The sequence below is a fragment of the Eumetopias jubatus genome, unplaced genomic scaffold (genome assembly GCF_037043125.1).
Source record: "Eumetopias jubatus isolate StellerSeaLion01/CBP00866 unplaced genomic scaffold, mEumJub1_p1.0 scaffold_6, whole genome shotgun sequence".
NCBI classification, from domain to species: Eukaryota; Metazoa; Chordata; class Mammalia; order Carnivora; family Otariidae; genus Eumetopias; species Eumetopias jubatus.
The window spans coordinates 93,275,739-93,299,065 of record NW_028274812.1 but is presented as its reverse complement, the minus strand read 5'-3'; the positions used below and the strand labels follow the sequence as shown (position 1 = coordinate 93,299,065).

The window sequence follows — 23,327 nt, the reverse complement described above, 5'->3', positions numbered from 1 at the left end:
TACTTGAGAACAGAAATGAGCCCAGAGTGTATTCTTAGACCAACACCAAGTTATGGGAGTTACAGAAAACCAGGTTTTAAGCTCAGCAAAGTGTTAACCTGGCTGTTTGGCCAGCTCTGACTCTTATGTTTTTGCCTCAACATGTGTCTGCCTGCTTTCCCAGGTTGGTGCTCTCATCTCACTCTCTGTGTAATAAAAATTTGGGCTACCCTTTGTCCCCAGTTACTGTGCGGTAACCTCTAAACTCTGGAATTTCCTGGAGTAATGGGGAAGTCTTGTTATTCATGGTGGGTTCCTCCGGTAATTCATGCCAATAAGATGGCTTGGGATGGGGGCTGGTCATGCCAACCAGGAGATTAGAGGGTTTGGGCGTTAACCATGTGACACCAGTGCAATCTGGAGAAGAAAGAAAGGAGTCTGGAGATATTCAGTCGTTCATGCTGCATAATGGAGCTATAATAAGTCTCTGGGCACTGAGGTTTGCATGAGCTTGGCAATACCTTGTGTGTTGTTACACATCAGTATGCCAGGAGGAGAGTGCCACCCTGAAGATTTTGAGAGCTTTATGTTTGGGGCTCTCCCAGACCTTGCTCTATATATCTATTTCTCTCTCTGCCTGGTTCTGCCTTCTTTCCTTTTGCTCTAATAATTAATCGTTAAGTTAGAGCCCTTTCCTTAGTTATGTGAGTCATTCTGGCAAATTATCAAACCAGAGGGGGTAGTGGGAACTCCAAATTTGTAACCAGCTGGTCAGAAGAAAGGGTGGCCTAGAGTCTCCCAAACTTGTGACTGGAGTGTGAAGTGAGGGCAGTTTTGTGGAGAGTTGTGCCCCTCACTTGTAACATTTGGGCTAACTCTGGGCACTCACCCTAGTTGGTTTGCTCTCCCAGTCTTCTCAGCAGCCTGAACTTAGCTCTTTGCCATGACTGGACCTATCCCAGCTAGAATTTCCAAATGCCAACAACCTCCAGGGGTATCCATCTGTCACCTGCTGGTGCACTCCCCTGATCACGAGGGGATGTCTCCTGGAAACTTCCTGCACAGTTGCCAGGCTCCAGAGAGACTGACCTAAGTGTTCTAGATCCATCCTCCCCCTCCCCTGGCCTGTCTTGTTACCAGCAGAGCTAAAGGTTTGACAATGTCCCCATTTGGTTAGGTAATTTACAAAAAAGACACCAGTATTAGTCATCAGTAATCATAATTACATTTTCAACTGGCATATTTTTTCAGCGATCTGTATATATCAGTTCCCATTGAATCATTCAATAAATTATGACATATTTGAAAAATATGTGTTGCACATTTATTTCAGGACAGTGTATCTTAGTCTTTTACAAATTCATACCCTCTATCAATAAAAATAAAAGTCTCCCCAAACTGTGGAAATTTTATAAAGACCCCCTAAGGTGATATGCCTCCAGGATATATTTTTTCTTAGCTAGTCTATTTCCAGGTGGCCAAGAAAATGTTTTCCCAGCTTTATATTTTATATTCTGTACTTTGGTTTTAAAAATAGCTCATTTTTGTATATTCTAAATGTAAATCATTATCATGTTGAATTTACTTTTTTTGTACATGATTTGTTCACCCCAAGATTCTGACAATAAATCACTCAACTCTTCCCTCCCCATCAGTTAAAATGATTGTACCATTAACTCAGCAGAAAAGAAAGTGATAAAAGAACTTTCCTATGGCTTGTTTTATTGTCTCAACAAGAGAGCTGTTAGGTGCCTGTGAGCTGTAATTTTTTGTGAACTCTCTGTCGGGTGAATTTTAGATAAAGTCAAGTTTGAGATTTAAATGGTCAGCACACAATTGTTCAAAAAAGGGACAAATTCTATTTTCCATTCTTTAAATGTATTTTTTAAGTGAATTTAAAATGCCAGGTCCGAGAACACAGTATTTGCTTATAAAGTACCCAGTGTTCTAAAAGGTAGCCTGTGCATAACTCGTATGGTGCCTTTAAAGAATGAAAGTGCCTGGCGCAGTTTTGACCATTCATATTAAAATCATAGGCTGCTTTTCATCATGCTCCCATGTATGTATCTAAAACTTATTCTCAACTCTAGCTTCCAAAAGAACCACCCAGAAAGCTATTCAACTGATGCCGCCAGTTCTCATCTCCAAGGATTGTGATGGAGCTCATCTTGAGTGGTAACTGGATGTTAGTATTTTTTCAAGATTTACCAGGTGATTCTAAAATGTGTAATTAAGGTTAAGAATCTCTGATCTGAAATATTGAAAAGCAGGTTCCCGTTTTGCCTAAAACTGAATGGAAACTGTAATATATCTATTACAGTGGAAGCGATAGAGTAGCAATGAATGCACTGATCTTTTTGATTGTCTGTCTAGGCAACATAATCTACATTTATTATCCAGATTAGTTGAATTAGATATCCATCTCATTGCAACGTCTGAAATAGTAAAGACCAGAAAGTTAGCTCTTTCTGTCTTAAGTTAATTTTACAAGTGAATTTTAGGGGTGCCTGGGTGTCTCAGTTGGTTAAGCGTCTGCCTTCAGCTCAGGTCATGATCTCTGGGTCCTGGGATCGAGCCCCGCATCGGGCTCCCTCCTCAGCAGGGAGCCTGCTTCTCCCTCTGACTCTCCCCCTCTCATGCTATCACTCTCTCTCTCAATAAATAAAATCTTTTTTAAAAAAGTGAATTTTAAAATACTTTAGAAGCTCCATTTCATTAGTCCTTTAAAATAAAGGACTAATAAAGTCTAATAATTTTATATAGTCCTTTATATAATAAAGGACAAAAACTTTAAAAATAAAGTTTAAAAATCTATGTTAAAAGCTCAATAGAATAAATCACAGTGACATTTTTATCATGTAACAACTTCAATATTAATAAGTCCTAGGAAAAATAAACAGTCCTAAGATACATGAGTTTATAAAATGAGTGGTAAATTCTTGCCCATGTTAAGAAATTTATCTTCATTTATATAATCAATTTCCTCAAATTTATATTTCTACTTACTGTTAAAAATGGACAGACTTTGTTCTTGAATCACATGGATGGCATCATTGCCAGCTAGCTTCATTTTCTTTTGCTCTTTTCACAGATTAATCAATGCAGGGCTTATTTTCATACTGGGATAATAATCATTCCTGCTTCTGAACACAAAATGAGCTTTGTGTTCTGCGATCGTCTTGAAGTGAGGCACTCAAATGCCCTAGAATATGGCACAAAATTCTTTTTGCTTTCATTCATTTCAAGACAGAGTATTAATATTATCCTCCTTGCTTCCACACAGCTGTCATTTTAAATGCCACTAAAGAATGGATGCATAATTAGCTCTTCAGTTCGTACATTAAATACATTTTAATAAACAGTTCTTTTCTCTTAGAAGAGAATATTGCCATCCATTCTTAGCTGTCAGTCTCAGAGAGAATTTAGAGGGTGTTTCCTATGTGAAACATTGCTTAGCCAAGCTGATCTATGCACTATATTTAAAATGCACCCTTATTGAATTATGAGCTATTCAGACTTACCCAAAACAATTATAATGACTCTGGTAAATTAGGAAATATTTTTAAAATGAAGAAACTGATTTGGATTCCTGTAAGTCCAATATTCATGCTCTAAAAATAAATTCAAGTTATCAGAAACTTAAAATTTAAATCTTAATAATAATTAAAGATCAATGAAATGTTTAATAAATATTAATACATTAAATATTAATATAATAAATAATATGTTGTATTTTAATATCTTATAAATAAATAGCATTTATTTAAAGGATTTAATGTTTAAAATTTTATATTTATAATACTTCAAGAAAGAATAGCTTAATCTTTAATATTAAATTGTATGCAAATATCTTGAATAATCCAATTGTGATGATGCCCAAAAGGATGCATGATTTTCTTTGAGGTCAACATATCTGTCAACTCAACATGAATTATGGGCCTGAAAGAGACAAATACAATTTTAATCTAGTGATACACAAAGCACAATGTATGAAGATTCAGAGTGAGGCATCACACTGAATGACTGGATTTTTACTTCTGGTGGTTTATTTCAAACCATTTATAAAGGAATCCTAAGAGAGAGATTCCATCCATGAGTCTTTTGAATGCAGGATCCAGTTATCCTGAAGAACGTTCCTTCTTCCTTTCCTAATACCTGTTAGCCCCACAATTCTTTCCAGCAACCTGAGCAGGAGAGGCAACTGACTGTGAGCCTCTTCACTTACTGTCCAAATCTGGGTTGTTGCCAGGAAACTGAGAATTGGGGCTATTTGTTTTATAAAAAATACAGTCATTCCATTGAGATTTAATATCTGTACCCAGGATACAACCAAAATGTAACAGAGAGGAATTACTAATTTAGAATGGAATTGAATGAATAAGTGGAGATGAAAGGTTTAATTGTTATTGATTTAAAAGATTGTACACAGTTCATTAAAGGTAAGCTATAAATGGATGCTTGTTAATATACTAGTTACTATGTGAGGTATGCAAAATTAATGAAAAAATCAATCAATCTGTATTTGAGGTGAGTAGGTCCTCAAATAACTGCTCCACATGCATATTCAAATTTCATCATCTGCTCATTTGCATATGATAGGATGAGCAACCTATCAGCATGAAGCCTGTACTTCAAGCTCCCTCTACATAATAACCTGATACCAAAATCTGAGTGTATACAATGCATTTTAATTTGTTAATTAGATTTCAAGATGATGATGCTGAGCACTTACTATTTCTCAGCTTTTGACCTGGCCCTTTTTCTATTGTCTGTAGAAGATATGAGATGTATGAGAATTCTCAAAATTGAAATCTCAATACTATGTGGATTGACCACAAGTATTTTCTTTATTTCCTGGTTATACAAAAGGAGTATCCCTTTTCAACTGATCATATTAGTGGTTAATTCTGATAGCACATGTGAAAATATATTAAATTCTGCATTTTGTCGAGGTATAATTGTAATAATTAAGAGCTGAAAAAGAAAACATTTACTTAATGATAGGAAAATCTTAAAGGAATTTTTGTAAAGCAGTCTACATTGTGTTCTCTTTATAAATAAAATGTGTATCACGATGGATTAAAAAATTGGCAAAATATATAACAAAAAGTAAAGAATGAATACATATAGTAGCATAATTCAGGATGATTTAAATTTCCTTCTTTTTCAAAACTAATTTTCTATAGTGGATGTGTATTATTTTTAGAATAAGAAAAAATAAGTTATATTTTTTAGGTGAATCAGGCCTACGTATCTGCTTAGATTTCTAAACACTGTGGCAAAAGAAATTCTAAAAAAATAAGATCAATTTCACATATGCATCATTTAAAACCTAGTTGCCTTTGTTCAGAGTCCCTGATCCCTATTCTGTGGCCAAATGTGTACCACAGATGGGTGACAGTGAGCCGAGAGGGTTATGGGGTGGTGGGTTGGACCCTAGGCTGCTGGAATCCTGGCTTGTGAGCAGCTTCTCCCTCAACCCACTGTGCTGCACACATATCATTTTCTGTGAGATCTACACCATGAAAAATGTTGCAACACATTAGTTAGATTTCTTTGCTTCAGCCCCTGGAATATCACTTCTGACCCCAATAAAATGACTTAATAAATTCTGTCCTGAACAATTATCCTTCTGACAGGAAAATCAAGAAGGGCTTCCTAAATTAGAATGCATAAAGTGTTGACATATCAACATTTTCAAACAAAGAATAAGAACACCTTGAATGTGAAGCATATTCTCGAATTAATGCTTGCTCAATAATGTCAGAAAATGGCAACAGATGCTAATGGCCAAAGAAAAGATCATGGCCCTAAAGACCAGTCTATTTTTAGCCACATATATGTATCTAATCTTTCCACACTAAGAATATGGCCAATTTGGCTGACATTTTAGTTAATTTAGTTAATAAAATAGGTTAAAAAAAGTTATGTAAAAATTCCTATGTAATATCTTTCTTACTCTGTCCAGACATTTTCCTCATTACTTTATTAAAAATACTTTATTAAAATACTTTTAAAATACTCAATACTTTATTAAAAATAATGTGTCAACTGCTTCTGGGTGCTGAGAAGTGCTTTTTGATAAATTATAATTTGACCCAGAATGAAATCTAGTGCTTATGGGCAGGCGTAGCTTTTAAAATAAAAGTGGTTGTTTGTCTGTAGACTTTGTTGCAGCAGAAGAATCAAAGAACCAAGAAAGAATCATGTAAGACCCATAGGTCAGAGAGGTGGACCCCGCTCTCCTGACCATGGTCCCTGGATGTCCGTTATAAGATCTGAAAAGCCATAGCATATATTCACACACTTTTCCCTATTACCTCACATGGTAATAACATTTTAAAAAATAATTAGAAACAGAAAACTCATCTCTTATTACCAGCTACACAGTCAGATATCATCCATTAATTTTAGTACATGTAATTCCATAAAGTAAAGCTCATAGGGGTGATTTTCCTCAAATTGTTGTGCCAAGTATAAAAAGCAATGACTGTATTTTGCAAATGAAAATCCCAGTTTTAAAAAGTGAGTTTATAAATAGTAATGTGAGTTTCAAGAGATTGTTCACCACAGTATCTCCAGGATTGAGAACAATGGCTTGCACATGTTAGCCATTAAATAAATATTTGTTACACGAGTAATGTTCTCTGACTTTCTCTTGTATCACATGGTTTATAATCTGGCACAGTTTTTTATATGTAGCCATAGGTTTCTCAACAATAGACAGGAACCAGGGAGGGAAAATATCTATCATGTATACCATCATATTCCTACAGCCTGTAAATACCTATATGCACACAATTGAATGAATTAAAGGCCCATGTTGTATCTTATTTACCTATCATCCTAAGTAATCATACAAGGCATGTGACTTGATTCCTATTTGTTCTTTTTTTAAAATTGTATTATTTATTTGAGAGAGAGAGAGAGAAAGCATGAACGGGGAAGGGCAGAGGGAGAAGCAGACTCCCCACTGAGCAGGGAACCCGATGTGAGACTCGATCCCAGGACCCTGAGATCATGACCTGAGCTGAAGGCAGACGCTTAACCAACGGAGCCAGCCAGGCGCCCCTTGACTCCTATTTGATTAAGAATATGCTTGGAACAATGCAGATTTACTTATTGCCCTGTTGAACTAAGAGAATGCTGCAGCAACTGAGCCAGACGTGTATGAACTTGTCCATCACTTATTTTTTCTGTGAAATAATTTCTGAAAACATATTTCAGTTATTTTGGAGAATATCCCTGTCTCTCACAGCAGGGAGATTATGATCATTTGATTGGTGCTGGAGAAGCTGGAGTCTGAGAGAGAGTGAGCCTAGTGCTCATTTTGGGTTAATTCTTTATTTTTTCCTGTAAAATACTCTAGAAAACCTTCATCCCCTTAGATTAGTGGGAGAGTAGCTGGCAGGATTTAGAGAAATCTCACTAAGTTCAACATCCTTCCTTTAAAAAAAAAATCAGGTTTAAAGTACCAGATCCTGTTCTTTCTCTCTAGGTCCACTGAACTCTGCCCCAACTCCCAACAACAAAATCGGACGCACTTGAATTCATTCTTGCTCTGTCATTTGCGAATTGTTTAACTCAGGCAAGTTACTGACAACTCTGAGCCTCAGTTCCTTGTTTGTAAAGTGCAGATGACAATATGAGTGTGTACCCTCTATGATTCTAGTGGGGATTCGATTATGTAGATATACACAGAATGTTTAATGAGGATTATTTCCATAATCTCTAATCCTCGTGATAAATTGCTTAGTACAGAGCCATAATAGGTAGGTGCCTCATGTGTGGTAGCCCCAACTGATAGCATTCCAACCACTGATGAGACTGTAAAAACAGAAGCTTCGTCCCACAGCTGTGCTCTCATATTGACTTAACCTCTGTTGTTTAGTTTCCTCATTATAAAATGGAGATAAAAACACTTAATAGTTCAATTTATCATAAAAAATAAATGAGAAGATATATGTAAGTAAGTAGCTTATGGATGGCAATCACTGTGGGGGCGGTTTATTTTTCTACTATTTTTATTTTCTACTCCTATTTCTACTCCTCATGATAGTCCACCTGGAGAAGTGAGTCGATTAGGTAATGAGTTTCAGTGAGGGTGCCCTTCCTCCTTTCCTCCTGGGGTCTGGACCTTCCCTTCGTCCTTATAAAGCACTGCACCTGCATAATGTGGAGCCCTGAACACAGAGGCACCATTCATGATCTCTTCTACTGCTCCCCATAAAGAGAAACAGAATGGCTATGGTATTATTTCAATAAGAATTGGGGACCGAAAACATTTAAATAAATGTTATTTTTCAAGGTGGCCAACCGGTGACACTGCATATGTATTTTAAGGAATGAGAAACTACCTTTTGAAAGTGATATACTATATGGATATGTCATGGGTACTCAATAAATCTTACTGAATTGAATTACAATTAATTTTAAGTAGTATTTTAATTAAACTGTATTTTTGAAATTAGTTTTATAGTCTGACATGCTATTTGACTATAAAATTCTTATGCCAAGCGTTATATGGCACTTCTAAGAGCTATAAGAAAATAACTTGAAAGCCACAATTTCGGCCCTTAAACCTTTTAAAATATTTTAACTGTGTATTACTCTAATGATCTTTGTTACAGCAGGAAAGACATAGCATTGTTGTCAAATCAATGAGTCAGTGGACACAGTGGAACATATAAGACACTGTTCAAAATGCTCACTGTTGCTGTGGAAAATGATCTATGATTGTGATTAATTGCTTTTGAAATTTTGATCAAAATTGATCTGTCCAGGTTTCTGGCACTGGCTCTTGTACGTCAGATCTCACCCTTGAATTACATAAATCAATTTAGTCTGGCCTTCTGTAAAAACCGGGAGTAGAAAGCTAGAAGTAATTTCTGAGTTGTCAGTGACTGATGGATATTCTGATTTCACAGATTTAGTAAAGAAAAGGTCTTACCGTAGCTGTCATAGGCATCCTCACTTACTCCATGACCGTAGTCATAGTATTCAGGGACACTGCAACAAATTTAGACAGCAATCAATGCTACTGTAATCAGGAGGAATCAACCCAGAAACACATATGGAATTTGAAAGCAAAATGTGTGCTAAGGTAATATCCCGAGAACCTCTAGGCATCAAACACAATCCTAAAAAAAATATTCAGGAAGAAAAATAGAGGTTATTGACAAGGAGTGCTATGATTTTCTCATGCCACCTCAGAACTTCTTTATCTCTAACCTCCAACTTTATAAATCAAATTTCCCTTAAAACACAAGTATAATACTTCAAAATTTGTCAAGAAGGAAGTTATAAAGATCTATTTCCAAGAAAAAGTGCTATATAAGATGACAATCTGGTCAATTGTGTATGGCTTTTAACGCGGTTACGTTAAGAAATATGCATCCATTTCACCTTCACTTCCAAACACTGAAATTATATTTACACTCCCTGCTAGCCCTTCCACAGCATGTCCATGCCCTTCTCAAATAGATAAGTGATTTATTTTTATTTAATATTTTGCTAGATGCTTCCCCATTTCAATAACTGACAAGAAGGTGTCCCTCCTCCATTTCTTACTCAAGTTACGCCGAGTCTTCCCTCACTACAATTCTCATCACTCTTTCACCAACGGTTTTCTCCTTTAAGGCACCATTCTCATTAGCATCCACGCATTTCATATATCTCTCATCCCGAAAAAGTCCTCCCTCACCCCCACATCTCCTTCTAATGACTATTCCTTTCTCTGCCCCTTTCAGGCAAAATTTCTTGAAAAGAGGCAACTGTTCACTCTTTTCACTGCCTCTCCTTCTATATAGAGGTTTTTGAAGCCAGTCCAATCAGGCTGTTGTCTCCATTGACACAGCTCTTGTCAGTACCTTGACATTTCAAATCTAGTCAAGACGTGGTCCTCATTTTACATTAGCACCGTTTAACACAGTTGACCACTTCCTGCTCCTTCGACCATTCCAGTTGCTTCTGAGATGTCCTCAGAATAAATATTAACTACTTATATTAATATATTCACTTTGATAATTTATGAGAGCCTATATTTTTCCCTCAAATAAGCTCCTTCATTTTACGTCCTCAGCTTGAATCTTAATTTCTGATTTATATATTATATATGTAATAAATTTGTAAGTTATGTCAAGATTACTAATTTCTTTTAAGTATATAAAGTGTGGCGAGAAAATGGCTTAATATCAAATACCAAAATTGTATAAAGACTGAGAGGGTGGGCCATAGATACCAAAGGGTTAGGTTGAAAGAAAAGATACAAAAGCCTAAAATTTTGTGGTTGTCATTATCCCTCAGGGAAATCTCATAGGTCTCATTGTATTAAACACTTCAGATTTCCCTGATAGTAAGGAAAGAGAAGTAAAAAAGAAAATACAAGTCTATGTATTAGAGGTGAAAAAGAGAGACAGAGAGAAGTTTGGCCCTCTTTATCTTTCTGGGAGACAACTGATAATGCATTAATTCAATTGTAGTGTAAAGTAGTTGGAAAAAATAAAAGGATTACTGAGCCCTTTCAATATTTCTTGTAGGGCTGGTTTCCTGTTTGCAAATTCCTTTAGTTTTTATTTGTCCTGGAAGCTTTTTATCTCTTCTTCTATTTTCAATGACAGCCTCGCTGGATATAGTATTCTTGGCTGCATCTTTTTCTCATTTAGTGCTCTGAATATATCATGCCAGTCCTTTCTGGCCTGCCAGCCTCTCTGTGGATAGGTCTGTTGCCAATTTAATGTTTCTACCATTGTAGGTTACAGATCTCTTGTCCCGAGCTGCTTTCAGGATTTTCTCTTTGTCTCTGAGACTTGCAGGTTTTACTATTAGATGTCGGGGTGTTGACCTATTTTTATTGATTTTGAGAGGGGTTCTCTGTGCCTCCTGGGTTTTGATGCCTGTTTCCTTCCCCAAATTAGGGAAGTTCTCTGCTATAATTTGGTCCAATATACCTTCTGCCCCTCTCTTTCTTCTTCTTCTGGGATCCCAATTATTCTAATGTTGTTTCGTCTTATGGTATCACTTATCTAGAAGACATCCAAATGGCCAACAGACACATGAAAAAGTGCTCAACATCTCTCAGTATCAGAGAAATCCAAAACAAAACCTCAGTGTGATACCACCTCACATCAGTCAGAATGGCTAAAATTAAAACAAGTCAGGAAATGACAGATGTTGGTGGGGATGCGGAGAAAGGGGAACCCTCCTACACTGTTGGTGGGAATGCAAGCTGGTACAGCCACTCTGGAAAACAGTATGGAGGTTCCTCAAAAAGTTGAAAATAGAGCTGCCCTACGATCCAGCAATTGCACTACTGGGTATTTACCCCAAAGATACAAATGTAGGGATCCGAAGGGGTACGTGCACCCCGATGTTTATAGCAGCAATGTCTACAGTAGCCAAACTATGGAAAGAGCCAAGATGTCCATCGACAGATGAATGGGTAAAGAAGATGTGGTATATATATATATACAATGGAATATTATGCAGCCATCAAAAGGAATGAAATCTTGCCATTTGCAGTGCTGTGGATGGAATGGAGGGTATTAGGCTGACAAAATAAGTCAATCAGAGAAAGACATGTATCATATGACCTCACTGATATGAAGGCTGCTGGAGTGGTGGGGGGTAGGAGGGATGGAGTGTCTGGGTGATAGACATTGGGGAGGGTATGTGCTATGGTGAATGCTGTGAATTGTGTAAGACTGTTGAATCACAGACCTGTACCTCTGAAACAAAGAATATATTATATGTTAAAAAAAAAGAAGATAGCAGGAAGGGAAGAATGAAGGGGGTGGAAATTGGAGGGGGAGATGAACCATGAGAGACTATGGACTCTGAAAAACAAACTGAGGGTTCTAGAGGGGAGGGATGTGGGGGGATGGGTTAGCCTGGTGATGGGTATTAAAGAGGGCACGTACTGCATGGAGCACTGGCTGTTATACGCAAACAATGAATCATGGAACACTACATCAAAAACTAATGATGTGATGTATGGTGATTAACATAACATAATAATAATAAAAAAGATTACTGAGCCCGATCTTCATTGCCCAGAATGTTCATACACAAATTATCTAGGAAAAATGCATGGCAATATGTTTTTCTTCCCATCCCTGAGACTAAGGCCATTGACTAGTGGCTGGGTGTTTATCTTTTCTTTCACATCCTTAGCTTAATAGAAGTGATATAACCTAATTGAGAACCCTCACTGATATGTAGCAAATTCCTGTGAGTTGTTACATTGATTCCCTGGGTGATCAAGAAATGGCAGTCATGAGAATACAATTTAATAAGCAGCATTCCCATTTAGAGGGATGAAGAGAAACTGAGGACATTAACAGCAGCTTCTCTCTCCCTTTGTCACAATCAATAATTTTTCCCTGAAAAAGCCTGCTTGTGTTTCTCACAGTGCTGTATGGAAACCACTAGGTCCAAACACTATCTAGTGGCATAACTACGTTTCTCACTGGATTTCAATTTTAATTGTAATTGATGAAGGTAAGAGACAGGAAGAAGAAAGTAGTGAGAGAGACCATGAGGAAGCAACTGCAGTTATTGTGGGTCATAAATGATACATACACACTAAGAGGGAGTTTTAACTTTTAGCTACTCTGAAAAGGGGAAAGTAGGACATGAAGACATTTGTAAAATAATAGATAATGCAAAATAATAGATAATAATCATAGTGGACTCTGTCAGAGTCCATACCTTTGCTAGTCCAAATATTACTTCTCATATCTTCCATAGGAAAACATTTTGCGTGGACAGATAGCTGCCCAGTGAATGGATACATTCCTCAGCTATCCTTACAACTAGATGTGCTCTGTGACTGAGTCAGGAAACGTGGGAAGTGCACACATGGGAGGGTAGTAACCTTAAGGTTATTTCCGATTTAATGACAAACTCCTCATTTTGGACTTGTGCACTCTCCCCTCCTCAGTTGGTAGAATGCACTCAAAGTGATGATCTAGCAGCTACCATGCAAAGAAAGAGTGCCTTAGGAATCCGTAGGCTGCAACACTAGAGAAGCTTCTGTCTCTAGATGATCATGTTGGAGCAGACTGACTATAAATCACTACCGACCTCAGGGATGGTTGTGAAAAAAAATTTTTTCATCTTATTTGAGCCACTGAACTTTGAATCTTTCTGTTACAACAATTTAGTCTAACAAAGAAATGAGTATGTAGACTTTTCTGTTACAACAATTTAGTCTAACAAAGAAATGAGTATGTAGACATGTAGAACTGCCATTAAAATCCCCAAATTGGGCATTAACTTAGTGGGAGAGTGGAGAGTGCAAGGAAAAAAATACAGTTAGGTAGAAAGCAAATAAGCCTTGTTATACCATTGCCCGTGAAAACTTGGAACAGTAGGTTATAGGGCTACATATATTTTGACACTACAGGAAAAAGCTGAACAAAGCTCAGCTGTTCATAACCCTGCTACTTTTAGAAAGGTTTACAAACATCATGAGCTTAAAGAAGAATGGGCCATTTTTCCAGGAGAAACAAAAGTGAATAGAACTTTGCTCAGAGAAATTATCTCTGCCTGATTTATGTGTCAGTTCTATAATTTAAAATGAGAGAATGTTCAGAAATTTGGGGCTTAACAGGTTTAGAGAACTCAGCTGTTTCTGTATTCCAATGGGAAGAGATAATGAGTGTTGTTCAAAAATGCCCTCATCTCTTCCCATTAGACTTTACTGCCATATATGATCCCTAAAACAATCCTCAGGTCCCTGAACATGTACAGTCAGGAAGCATGCTGTAAAATTTTGAAGTCCCTAATGAGGGCATGCTGTACTTGACTCAGTTCAGGTGTGGCTATGGATATAAGACCATTTATCGATTAGGATAAAGAAGACCTTCTAGTAAATCTGGTATGACCTCCATAAAAGAAAACCAAGGTTGCCAGATGCACTAACCAAAATATTATTTCAATGTTGTTTAGGTGTCTGCGTGTCAAGATTTTATAATTTTTATTGTCTATGTGTTTCTCAATGAAAGTTTCTATTGTGATTCTCTTCCTTTTCCACCACCTTATATTGGGTATTATGTATGGGGAAGAAAGTTGAAAGCAGGAAAGATTTATTTTTTATAGGTTGCCAGACTTCAAAGAATCAGGACCTAATGCATTGGTCTGTATATTTCCCAGAGATTCTGGATTTTGAGCTGGTTGCAGTAATTGGAATTGAACTTGGATTTTCTTTGTTGGGTAGAAGGTAAGCATCTTTGTTTTAATGAGAAGAAGGGTATTCCCTTGTATTTGTATCACTAGAGGGTTGGACATAGAAGACTTCTAGTTGTTCCCCTCCAAAATCCATTTGTCTTTTTTTTTTCCATAAGAGAGACTGACCACCTCAGGACTACATTTCCTAGTTTCCCTTATATTTTAGGGTGGGCAGGTACAGAATGATGTGTAAAAATTTTTTAATGATCTGTGAAAAGTAAAGTCCTTTGTTCTCTGCTTCTTTTCAACCTTTATGTAACTGGCTGGAAGTGTGAATGATTGAAGCCAGTGATGGTGTGGTAAACTAAATCTTTTTGTCTCCCCAAATTCATACGTTGAAATCTTAACTGCCCCCCATGTGATGGTATTAGGAGGTGGGGACTTTGGGAAGTAATTAGATCATGAGGGTGGAGCCCTTATGAATAAGATTAGTGCCCTTAAAAAGGGGACCCCAGAGAGCTCTCTTGTTCTCTTTCTACCATGTGAGGATACAAGAGGACAGAAGTCTGCAGTCCAGAAGAGGGTTTTCACCAAAACCCAACTATGCTGGTACCCTGACCTGGGACTTCCAGCCTCCAGGACTGTAGGAAATAAATTCCTGCTTATAAGCCAGACCATGTATGGTATTCTGTTATAGCAGTCTAAACTAAGACAGATAGCATTCCACTAGCCTGGATCCGTAAATGGTGTCATGGAGCAGAGCCCACCTACTTGCCCATGTTTATTATGTGTGAGGGAAATAAACTTTTCTCTTACTTGGGCCACTGAATTGTGGATCTCCTTACTAAGGAAGCTATAACCCATGATATAGTTGGCAATTAAAGCAACCCTTAAGATGAACAGAAATCCAGCAAATATTTGTTGAATGAATAAGTGATTGAACAAAAGAATTCAAGAAGATATGATTGTGTTTGAACATGAATAATTTAGAACATTTTGCTATAAATATCTTTATAAAACTTTGTATATGCTTCAGAACGGATGTCTAGTTATATTGACAGCAATGGGAGCAGTGAAAAATAAACACTTTTATTTTCTGATATGAGTGAAATTCAGATTAAAAGTTTAAAAGCAATGTAACTGACCAGTTCATCTGTGATTTTTATATATTGTTATATTATTTTTCAACTTTAAAAACATATATGATTTGGCTAGAGAAAGTAAACTGTACTGTTGGCTCTAAGCTTTTCATGCCATTATTTCAGAAAGCTACTATTTCATTACATTAGTTTCATTTATCTGTTGTTTAATAATGTTGAAATGTGAGTAAAAGTGGACAAATGAATTCAGTATAAACACAACCTGGTTATTTAATTTTTGGTTCACTGTTATCCTTATATTTATATTTAGAAAATATAGCTATCAAGGTATCTAAACACATTGTGACAATTGTGGAAGTGTTAATTAAAATGACAATTATTGGTGATTTGGAACTTAATTACTCCAGTAGTTATAGCAGATGAGATTTTCCTAGGAACCGGCATGTATATAAAATCAGGATCGAACATGTTAGCTGCAATGACTCATTAAACAATATCTAATTATTAGTAAAATTCTCCACAACATTTTGGCTTTTTCATGGTAAGACCATAGACATTAATAAATATTTGGGAAAAAATAATATATAAATAAGTGGAGTAAAGGAGGTAGGAAAACATCAGATTAATTTATTGATGGTCATTTGTACAACTAGAAAAAAATCAGAGATGGAAAATTCCAGTTCTTTTTTGATGGATAGAGGAATATCTTACCAGAAACAGACTGATAGTTCCCTCAGACAACTAATGAAATGGCAGTGAACACAGTAGAAAAAGTTAGGATAAAAAGTGGATTCCAGGAAACCAAATAATATCGTCACCATAATCAAGCTGTTTTCCCAGCACCTGTGACATAACAACACTTAGTTTCTCTAGTGCTTCACAATCTAGCAGTTGGTGTTCGTGTTCATGTGGCCGGAGAAACCACACGGATGGTGGTGCAGACTAGCTCAGGAGTCACTGAGACTAACCAAGCTTGTAAAGGAAACATTTTGGACATTCAGTTGTTACAAAGAGACACACTGGCCATAATATAAATGAGAACACTGCTCCATAAGAGGTGTTCATAGAATCAAACCAGACTGGTATAAGTGGGGAAAAAATAGAGGATGCAATTTATAAAAAATCCGTACTTTGCTTAATTTTTGCATAATCTTTTGGTAGGATATAAAAATTACCAGAGACAATTAAACACTTTACGAACACCACGGCTTGTTGTGGTCCTCCAAAGATTAAAAGGCCCACATTCACAAGTTCTAGCTGCATTTAGTTTATGCTATGTTGTCTTTCATTTCAACTTCTTTTTGATTCTTGAGTAAGCTGAAGATTTGTGTATATGAAGCTGGACAACTAGATGAGGATGAATTTTAACTAAAGCTTCACTCATTATTTTCTGAATTGAAGAAAGGTAAAAACTACAAAATAGGGGCACCTGGGTGGCTCAGTTGTTAGGCGTCTGCCTTCGGCTCAGGTCATGATCTCAGAGTCCTGGGATCGAGCCCAACACCGGGCTCCCTGCTCAGTGGGTAGTCAGCTTCTCCCTCTCCCTCTACTGCTCCCCCTTGCTTGTGTTCCCTCTCTTGCTGTCTCTCTCTCTCTGTCAAATAAATAAACAAAATCTTTTTTAAAAAAACCTACAAAATAATATTTTAGAAGAAGGGATAAACGGACTTGATTAATGTACTGATATGAAGGATTATTATTTATAACTACCTATTTTTTATTTTTTAGAGAGAGAGAGCATGTGAGCAGGGTGGGGAGGAGCAGAGGGAGAAGGGAGAGAGAGAGAGACTCTTAAGCAGGCTTCATACCCAGAGTGGAGCCGGACACCGGGCTCGATCTCACGACCCTGAGATCATGACCCGAGCAGAAATCAAGAGTCGGACACTTAACTGACTGCACCACCCAGGCACCATCCCTCAACTATTTTTAGCACTTAAGTAAACACTCTTAAAATTTGCTTTCTTAAGCATTTATGCTGAAACCTTGTCATGTTGTGCATTTATGCTGTAGTTCCAGAAATATTTGTCAAGGAAAGATAAATTTTCAGCCCAGCTCCCATCTTTAAATTGCAAAGCCCAGCTCCCATCTTTAAATTGCAAATTTGTAGTTCGTTCGTTCGTTCTTTTTCTTTCTTTCTTCCTTCCTTTCTTCCTTCCTTCCTTCCTTCCTTCCTTCCTTCCTTCCTTCCTTTCTTTTTTCTTTTCTTTCTTCTTTCTTCCTCCAGCTCCCCTCCTTAAATTGCAAATTGGTAGTTCTTTCTTTTTCCTAACTTCCTTCCTGTCTTTTTAAAGATTTTATTTATTTATTTGAGAGAGAGAGAGAGAGAGAGTGAGCACAAGCAGGGGGAGTAGCAGGCTCCCTGCTGAACAAGGAACCTTATGCGGGGCTCGATCTTGGGACCCTGGGATCGTGACCTGAGCCAAAGGCAGCCACTTAACCAACTGAGCCACCCAGGCTCTCCATGTAGTTCTTCATTTTTATATCCATTTATATGGTGATCAAATCCTTCTGTTAAATTTCATAAAGTTCCATGAAAGTGCTACTTACAAGAAAGCTGTAAACCTAGCATGTGTAGATTATGATTGCAACACACTGGTACATTTGAAAAGCAACCAAATGTGTTTGAATTTTATTACTAAATTGTACAAATGACTGATGGTCTCTGAATCCACTGCCATGATTAATACTATAGTAGACAGAAGTGAAGTCTCATAATATTTACTGGGCTGCTACCAATTAGTTTCAAGAGTTTAGGAATGAAATATTCTGAATTATTATTAAAACAGGTAAATATAAAACACAATTATGATATATCCAATCATAAGGTAAAAGCATAGGAAAAAAAACAAATACTATAACTGCTAATTATGAGTGAATTCCCCCTATGCATAGTTTAAAATTCTTAATCTCATGCTTGGAGAGTAAAGTAAAAAATACCAATACCATTGGAATTAATAAGAGATTTAAATATGAAAAATGTATAGCTTAAATTACTTAAGCACCATTATATGTTCATATCTTATACATTTCATTTCCCATTCAAGAATTTTTCCATTTAGAAATTGGACTTTATTCTGAGGGCACTTGGAAAACTAACACATACAAGCTAACCTTTCTGATACTAGAAATTAGTGTTCACATATATGATAATTTGCTTGATCATGTTGGGAAATCACTATCATTACATTCATTAGTAAATAAAAACTTGGTATAAAAAGAAACCATATGAAACAAACTCAACTGCATAACTTATATATTACTAATACAGAAATAATCAAAACAAATTTTAAAGAAATGAAATTCTCTTAAAATATATAAATATGTATATTTTAAACTAAGCTCTACACTCAGCATGGAGCCCAACATGGGGCTTGAACTCATGACCCTGATATCGAGACCTAAGCTGAGATCAAGAGTCAGATGCTTAACCAACTAAGCCACCCAGGTGACCCTAAGATATTTTTAAACTTTGAAATATGTTGATAATTTTGTGTGTGTGTGTGCTCAAAAATATTACCTGAAATACATTCCTTTTTATGTGTATGTATTTCAACTAAAATGCAAATACCCTTTCCCTGCTCTAATATCAGCAGTTTTCAGAGTTCTAACAAGGGAAAAGATCAATGCTTTAGATACATATGTAATTTTAAAGTATCTTTGGAATTCCTTTAAGATTGCATGAATAGTTTTAAAATATTTTTGAAATTCATTCATTCATTCATTCACTCTGTTCAACCAATAGTGTTACACAAAAAGCATTGTGTTATAGAGTGGCCGTATTTTTGTATAACTAGAATATAAATTTGTGTCTTCCAAAATTAACTAGTAAATTAAATATTAAACATGGATGGATGGATGGATGAATGGATGGATGGTTGGATGGATAGGGAGAGAGAGAGAGAGAGAGATAATCGTTTGCAGTTATCTTGGCCAATTTGTTTTGAGAAGTTAAAGATATAAGTCTCTCACTCAAAGGTGAGAGTCTTATGAGTCAGAAAAGGTCCACAGTCCATTCCCTGATCCATTTGGAGGAAAATAAGTATTTTTTTCTAAAAATGATACACAGAATATAAAAAGAAAAGTATTTGAACTTAATATTGAAAGCTGTTATTTTCCATTTTCATTGACTGTGTCATCTTGGACAAATCATTTAGTCTCTCTGAACTCCAGTTTCTTCACCTTTAATATGGAAATAATAATATTTACCTCAAGTATTGATGAAATAACCCGTGACAGCCCCATGATAAGTACCTAGTACATAGCAGGCACTCAGTAAATATTAATAACAGGTAATTGTTCAATCAATAAAGTTTAGACATAAAGCTCCTCTTTTTCATATTCATAAAGGTTGCAATACTGAAAGAGATTTCATCTTCTTGAAGTACTCTGAAACATGAAATACCATACATGCCCTCTTAAGTTTCAGTTGATGTATTTAATGTTCACAGGATGAAAAATAGGCTGATTATTCATGAGGGAAGTGACATATTTGTTCTGCTCATAGATTAATGATCAAGATAGATGATCTATATAAGGCATCTAGTGTAGAATTATGATCAGCTTTGCAATGATCTACTCTATAGAAAATGGGTGTTTTGAGAGTGCAACGTCATGCTCCAAATGAGAGAGAAATACATTTAGATATATTTTTGCTGGTCTGGATTCAACACTGCACATACACTTCTGAAAATGGTCTCTTTTTATAGACACTCTTTAATTATTTGTTTCCAATTTGGCTTGTATTTTTTTTTTTTTTTTGCTTACTTTGACCCTTTATTACATAAATGAAGGGTGAGCAATTTTATAACAAAAACATTAATCTTCTGTTTTATTGCATGGAATTATCATTAGAACATAGCAATTATTTTCTATAAATAAGACCTTCAACTGACTGATTAATTAGGCTCAGTGACACATGACATTATTAAATGAACTGTTACATGCTTTTGGTACAAGTACATAGAAGCTACTGAACCCTAGTTTGAAATGGACATAATTCCAACTGTATACACATTACCTTTTTGGCTGAGTCATAATTCATGAGTATCAGTAAGATTTCAGTGCTGTAAACATCAGTATAATTTCTAATTATTTCAATACTCTAATCTAGTTGACTTTGAAACTGAATTCGTTGGTGCAAGCTGCACTATGACTATGTGTTAACGGTAATTTATATTCTTCCCCACTCAAACATAGATGGAATCTCACCTCTGTTGCATAATATTCCAGAACCACTTTTTACTTATTAAAGGATTGTTTTCATGCACCAGACTTTGGAAATTTAAACAAATAAAACAAAGTCTGGGGAAAGAATATATGAATTAGTAACAGTGATTCTGTTTTGATAAATTCTTTTATGTGAGGAAACAAAGCCACATTCTTCCAAAAACTCTCAGAATATAACTTAAATCAGGTGAGGCTGTGTCTCTGTACACCACCACTATGGCATGCTATGAACTGAATTGTAATTGTGTATTTTCATGTTTCTCTTTTCTCTAATCCTGACTGTGAATGCTAATTCCTTAGTATGGCATACAAGTCCCTTTTCTATCTACATTCTTATGACCTACCCAGCCTTTCCCCTGTCACTCCCCCTATTACCAAACCCCACACCCCAACATAATAGAATGTCTTCCAATTCATGAATCCTTTCATGGCCCCATGCCTCTCACCATGGCATCCTTCTATTTAGATGGAACTTCCTCTACTTCTTCACCTAAGAAGGTATCCATTATCCTTTTGGGATCCACTCAATGGTTGGCTTCTTATTAAAGCATTACCAGGTAAGGTGTTACCCCTTCCCACTTGCATTCTATAAGACCTTGTTGACATCTTCATGTAGAACAGCTCTCATTGTTCCAGAATGTTCTTTAAAATCTGTCTCTTTCTCTAGCACAATGGCTCTCAGTAGCTAGTGTTCATAAGCATCACAAGGATACTGTGCCAAAAATACAGATTCCTGAGCCCCCCATTCTTCAGATTCTAAATCAGCTGGCCTCAGCGGGGGCCCCAAGATCTATAATTTCATTTGCAGTGGTTCTTATACAGAAGTCCAGGATCATATTTCGTAAACAAAACAAAACAACAAAAACAAAACACACACACACACACACACACACACAAACGTGCACTAATTGTGAATAAATCAACATCCAGGCTCTGCCTTATTTGCTTTGAATATGTAGGTGCAGAATAGTGACATTCAATGAATGCTCTTTGAGTAAATGAATGAGTAGTTTTAAAATACTATGTAATTTCTTTGTGAATAATTTCTAAGCTGCCTGACAGTACAGCCAAGTAGATTTGTGGCTATGTTTACAACTGTTCTCACAGAATTTTAATTAGCGGTCAATGTCAATTTAAAGGTTGCTCCTGAGCTATGTCCTTGGTACTCTATTTTTCTAAAAAAATTTTCTGAAAGGTATTTGATAAAGAAATATAAGATACACTAAGATGTATAACTACTATTCTGGTTTTAAGAATTACTATTCCAAAAAAGTAGTTCCAAATCAACAATAGGTGAAATGTCACAGAGATAAATGTACATTTCTGCGTTTAGGTTAAAAAATCAATTGCAAACATGCAGGATGGTGTTAGAACTAGCTTGACAGAAGTTCATTTAGGAAGAAACTAGCTTTTCAGTTGAAAACAAATTCAATAAAACCCACTTATGTGACACAGCACTTAATAAAACCACATGGTAGGTGCTCCTGGGTGGCTCAGTTGGTTAAGCATCTGTCTTCAGCTCAGGTCATGATCCCAGGGTCCTGGGATCGAGTCCCACATGGGGCTCCCTGCTCAGCAGGGAGCCTGCTTCTCCCTCTCCTCCCCACTCGTGCTCTATCTCTGTTTCTCTCTCAAATAAGTAAAATCTTAAAAAAAAAAAAAAGGAAACCACATGGCAGGATGCTGTTGAAGTACCATAAAGTAAGAAGCATTATTACACAGGATATAATAATGCTGTATCTTTGCACCAGTCAACTGTCATCTGATATAATGTACCTCAAGATCATTGTGCCACACTTCAGAATGGACACTTGGACAACTGGAATGGTTTTATGAGAGAACAGTAGGGTATTTAGTGAAATGGGAGTCATGATGAACCAAGAACAGTTGAGGAAAACCGTATCTATGTGGGCACTGATCCTGGACACTGGCTTGTTACTGGTACAATAATGTTGCTTAACAAACAATCACAAAATATTATTATCATATAACATACAATTCTTTAAGTCACACGTTTTTGTTCAGCTAGAGGTTTGCTAATCTAGGCTAGGATCACTGGGCACTCTGTTCCAAGCTTGGATGGAATTGGGCTTGGCCTTGAGGTTTGGACTGCCCATGTGTTCATTACGGAACTCAGACTAAGGGCTCAATAGCTACCTAGTGAAGCTCTTCTCATGGCAACAGCAAGAGAGCAAATGGGAAACGCATAGTCCTCTTAATGTATAGGCTTAAGATGTGACATTATTCTATTAGTCAAAGCAGGATATGGAATAGTGAGGAGTCAGGAAAACAATCTACATCTTTTGTAAGAGATACTGAACAATCACACACGGGGGCGGAGGATGAAGACTTGTAGCCAAGAATGCACTCTATCACATTCTGCGTATTGATAGAAGGACATTATCTTCATAAAGAAAAGCTGATAAGTGGAACAAAACTAGATTTATTATGTGTAGCTTGACAAGCTGATTACTGTTCAATGTATATAAGTGGAGAAGATCTTACTTCAACTTAGGAGTTTCCTAATAAGCTGAGATGTTAAAAAACAAAATAAAGTGTTTGGGAAGGAATATGGTATGAGTACAAAGTGCCCAGTCTTTGGAATTGGACAGTTCAAACCTTGTCTAGTCCTGGGCAAAGTAAACATTTTAAACCTAGTTCCTTTATTTGTAATATGAGGATAAAACTGTTTACCTCATATGATCATGTTATAAAGTGCCTAATATAGGCCTCTGCATATAGTAGCTGCTCTGAATTATGGTTATTATTTTTATTAGAAACTTTCTTCCTTTAGAAATGGTCAAGTGTTCCCTGACTAGCCCTTCAGACTCTTCTCTTGCTTCTTTCACACAT

At 36.4% G+C, this 23,327-nt stretch overlaps 1 protein-coding gene across 3 annotated transcripts in view; it reads right to left on the bottom strand.

Moving 5' to 3' along the window:
* The window catches only part of KHDRBS2 (KH RNA binding domain containing, signal transduction associated 2), a 567,172-nt gene that overhangs the window by 10,265 nt on the left and 533,580 nt on the right, over nt 1–23,327 (bottom strand). For 2 of the 3 annotated variants that reach the window (XM_028097797.1, XM_028097796.1), the window contains one exon: nt 8,930–8,988. In XM_028097797.1, coding sequence (XP_027953598.1) covers nt 8,930–8,988 — 59 coding nt within the window. Of the gene's footprint in view, nt 1–226; nt 238–6,614; nt 6,625–8,929; nt 8,989–23,327 lie in introns of all 3 variants that reach the window. The other variant, XM_088024326.1, reaches the window with a different exon arrangement.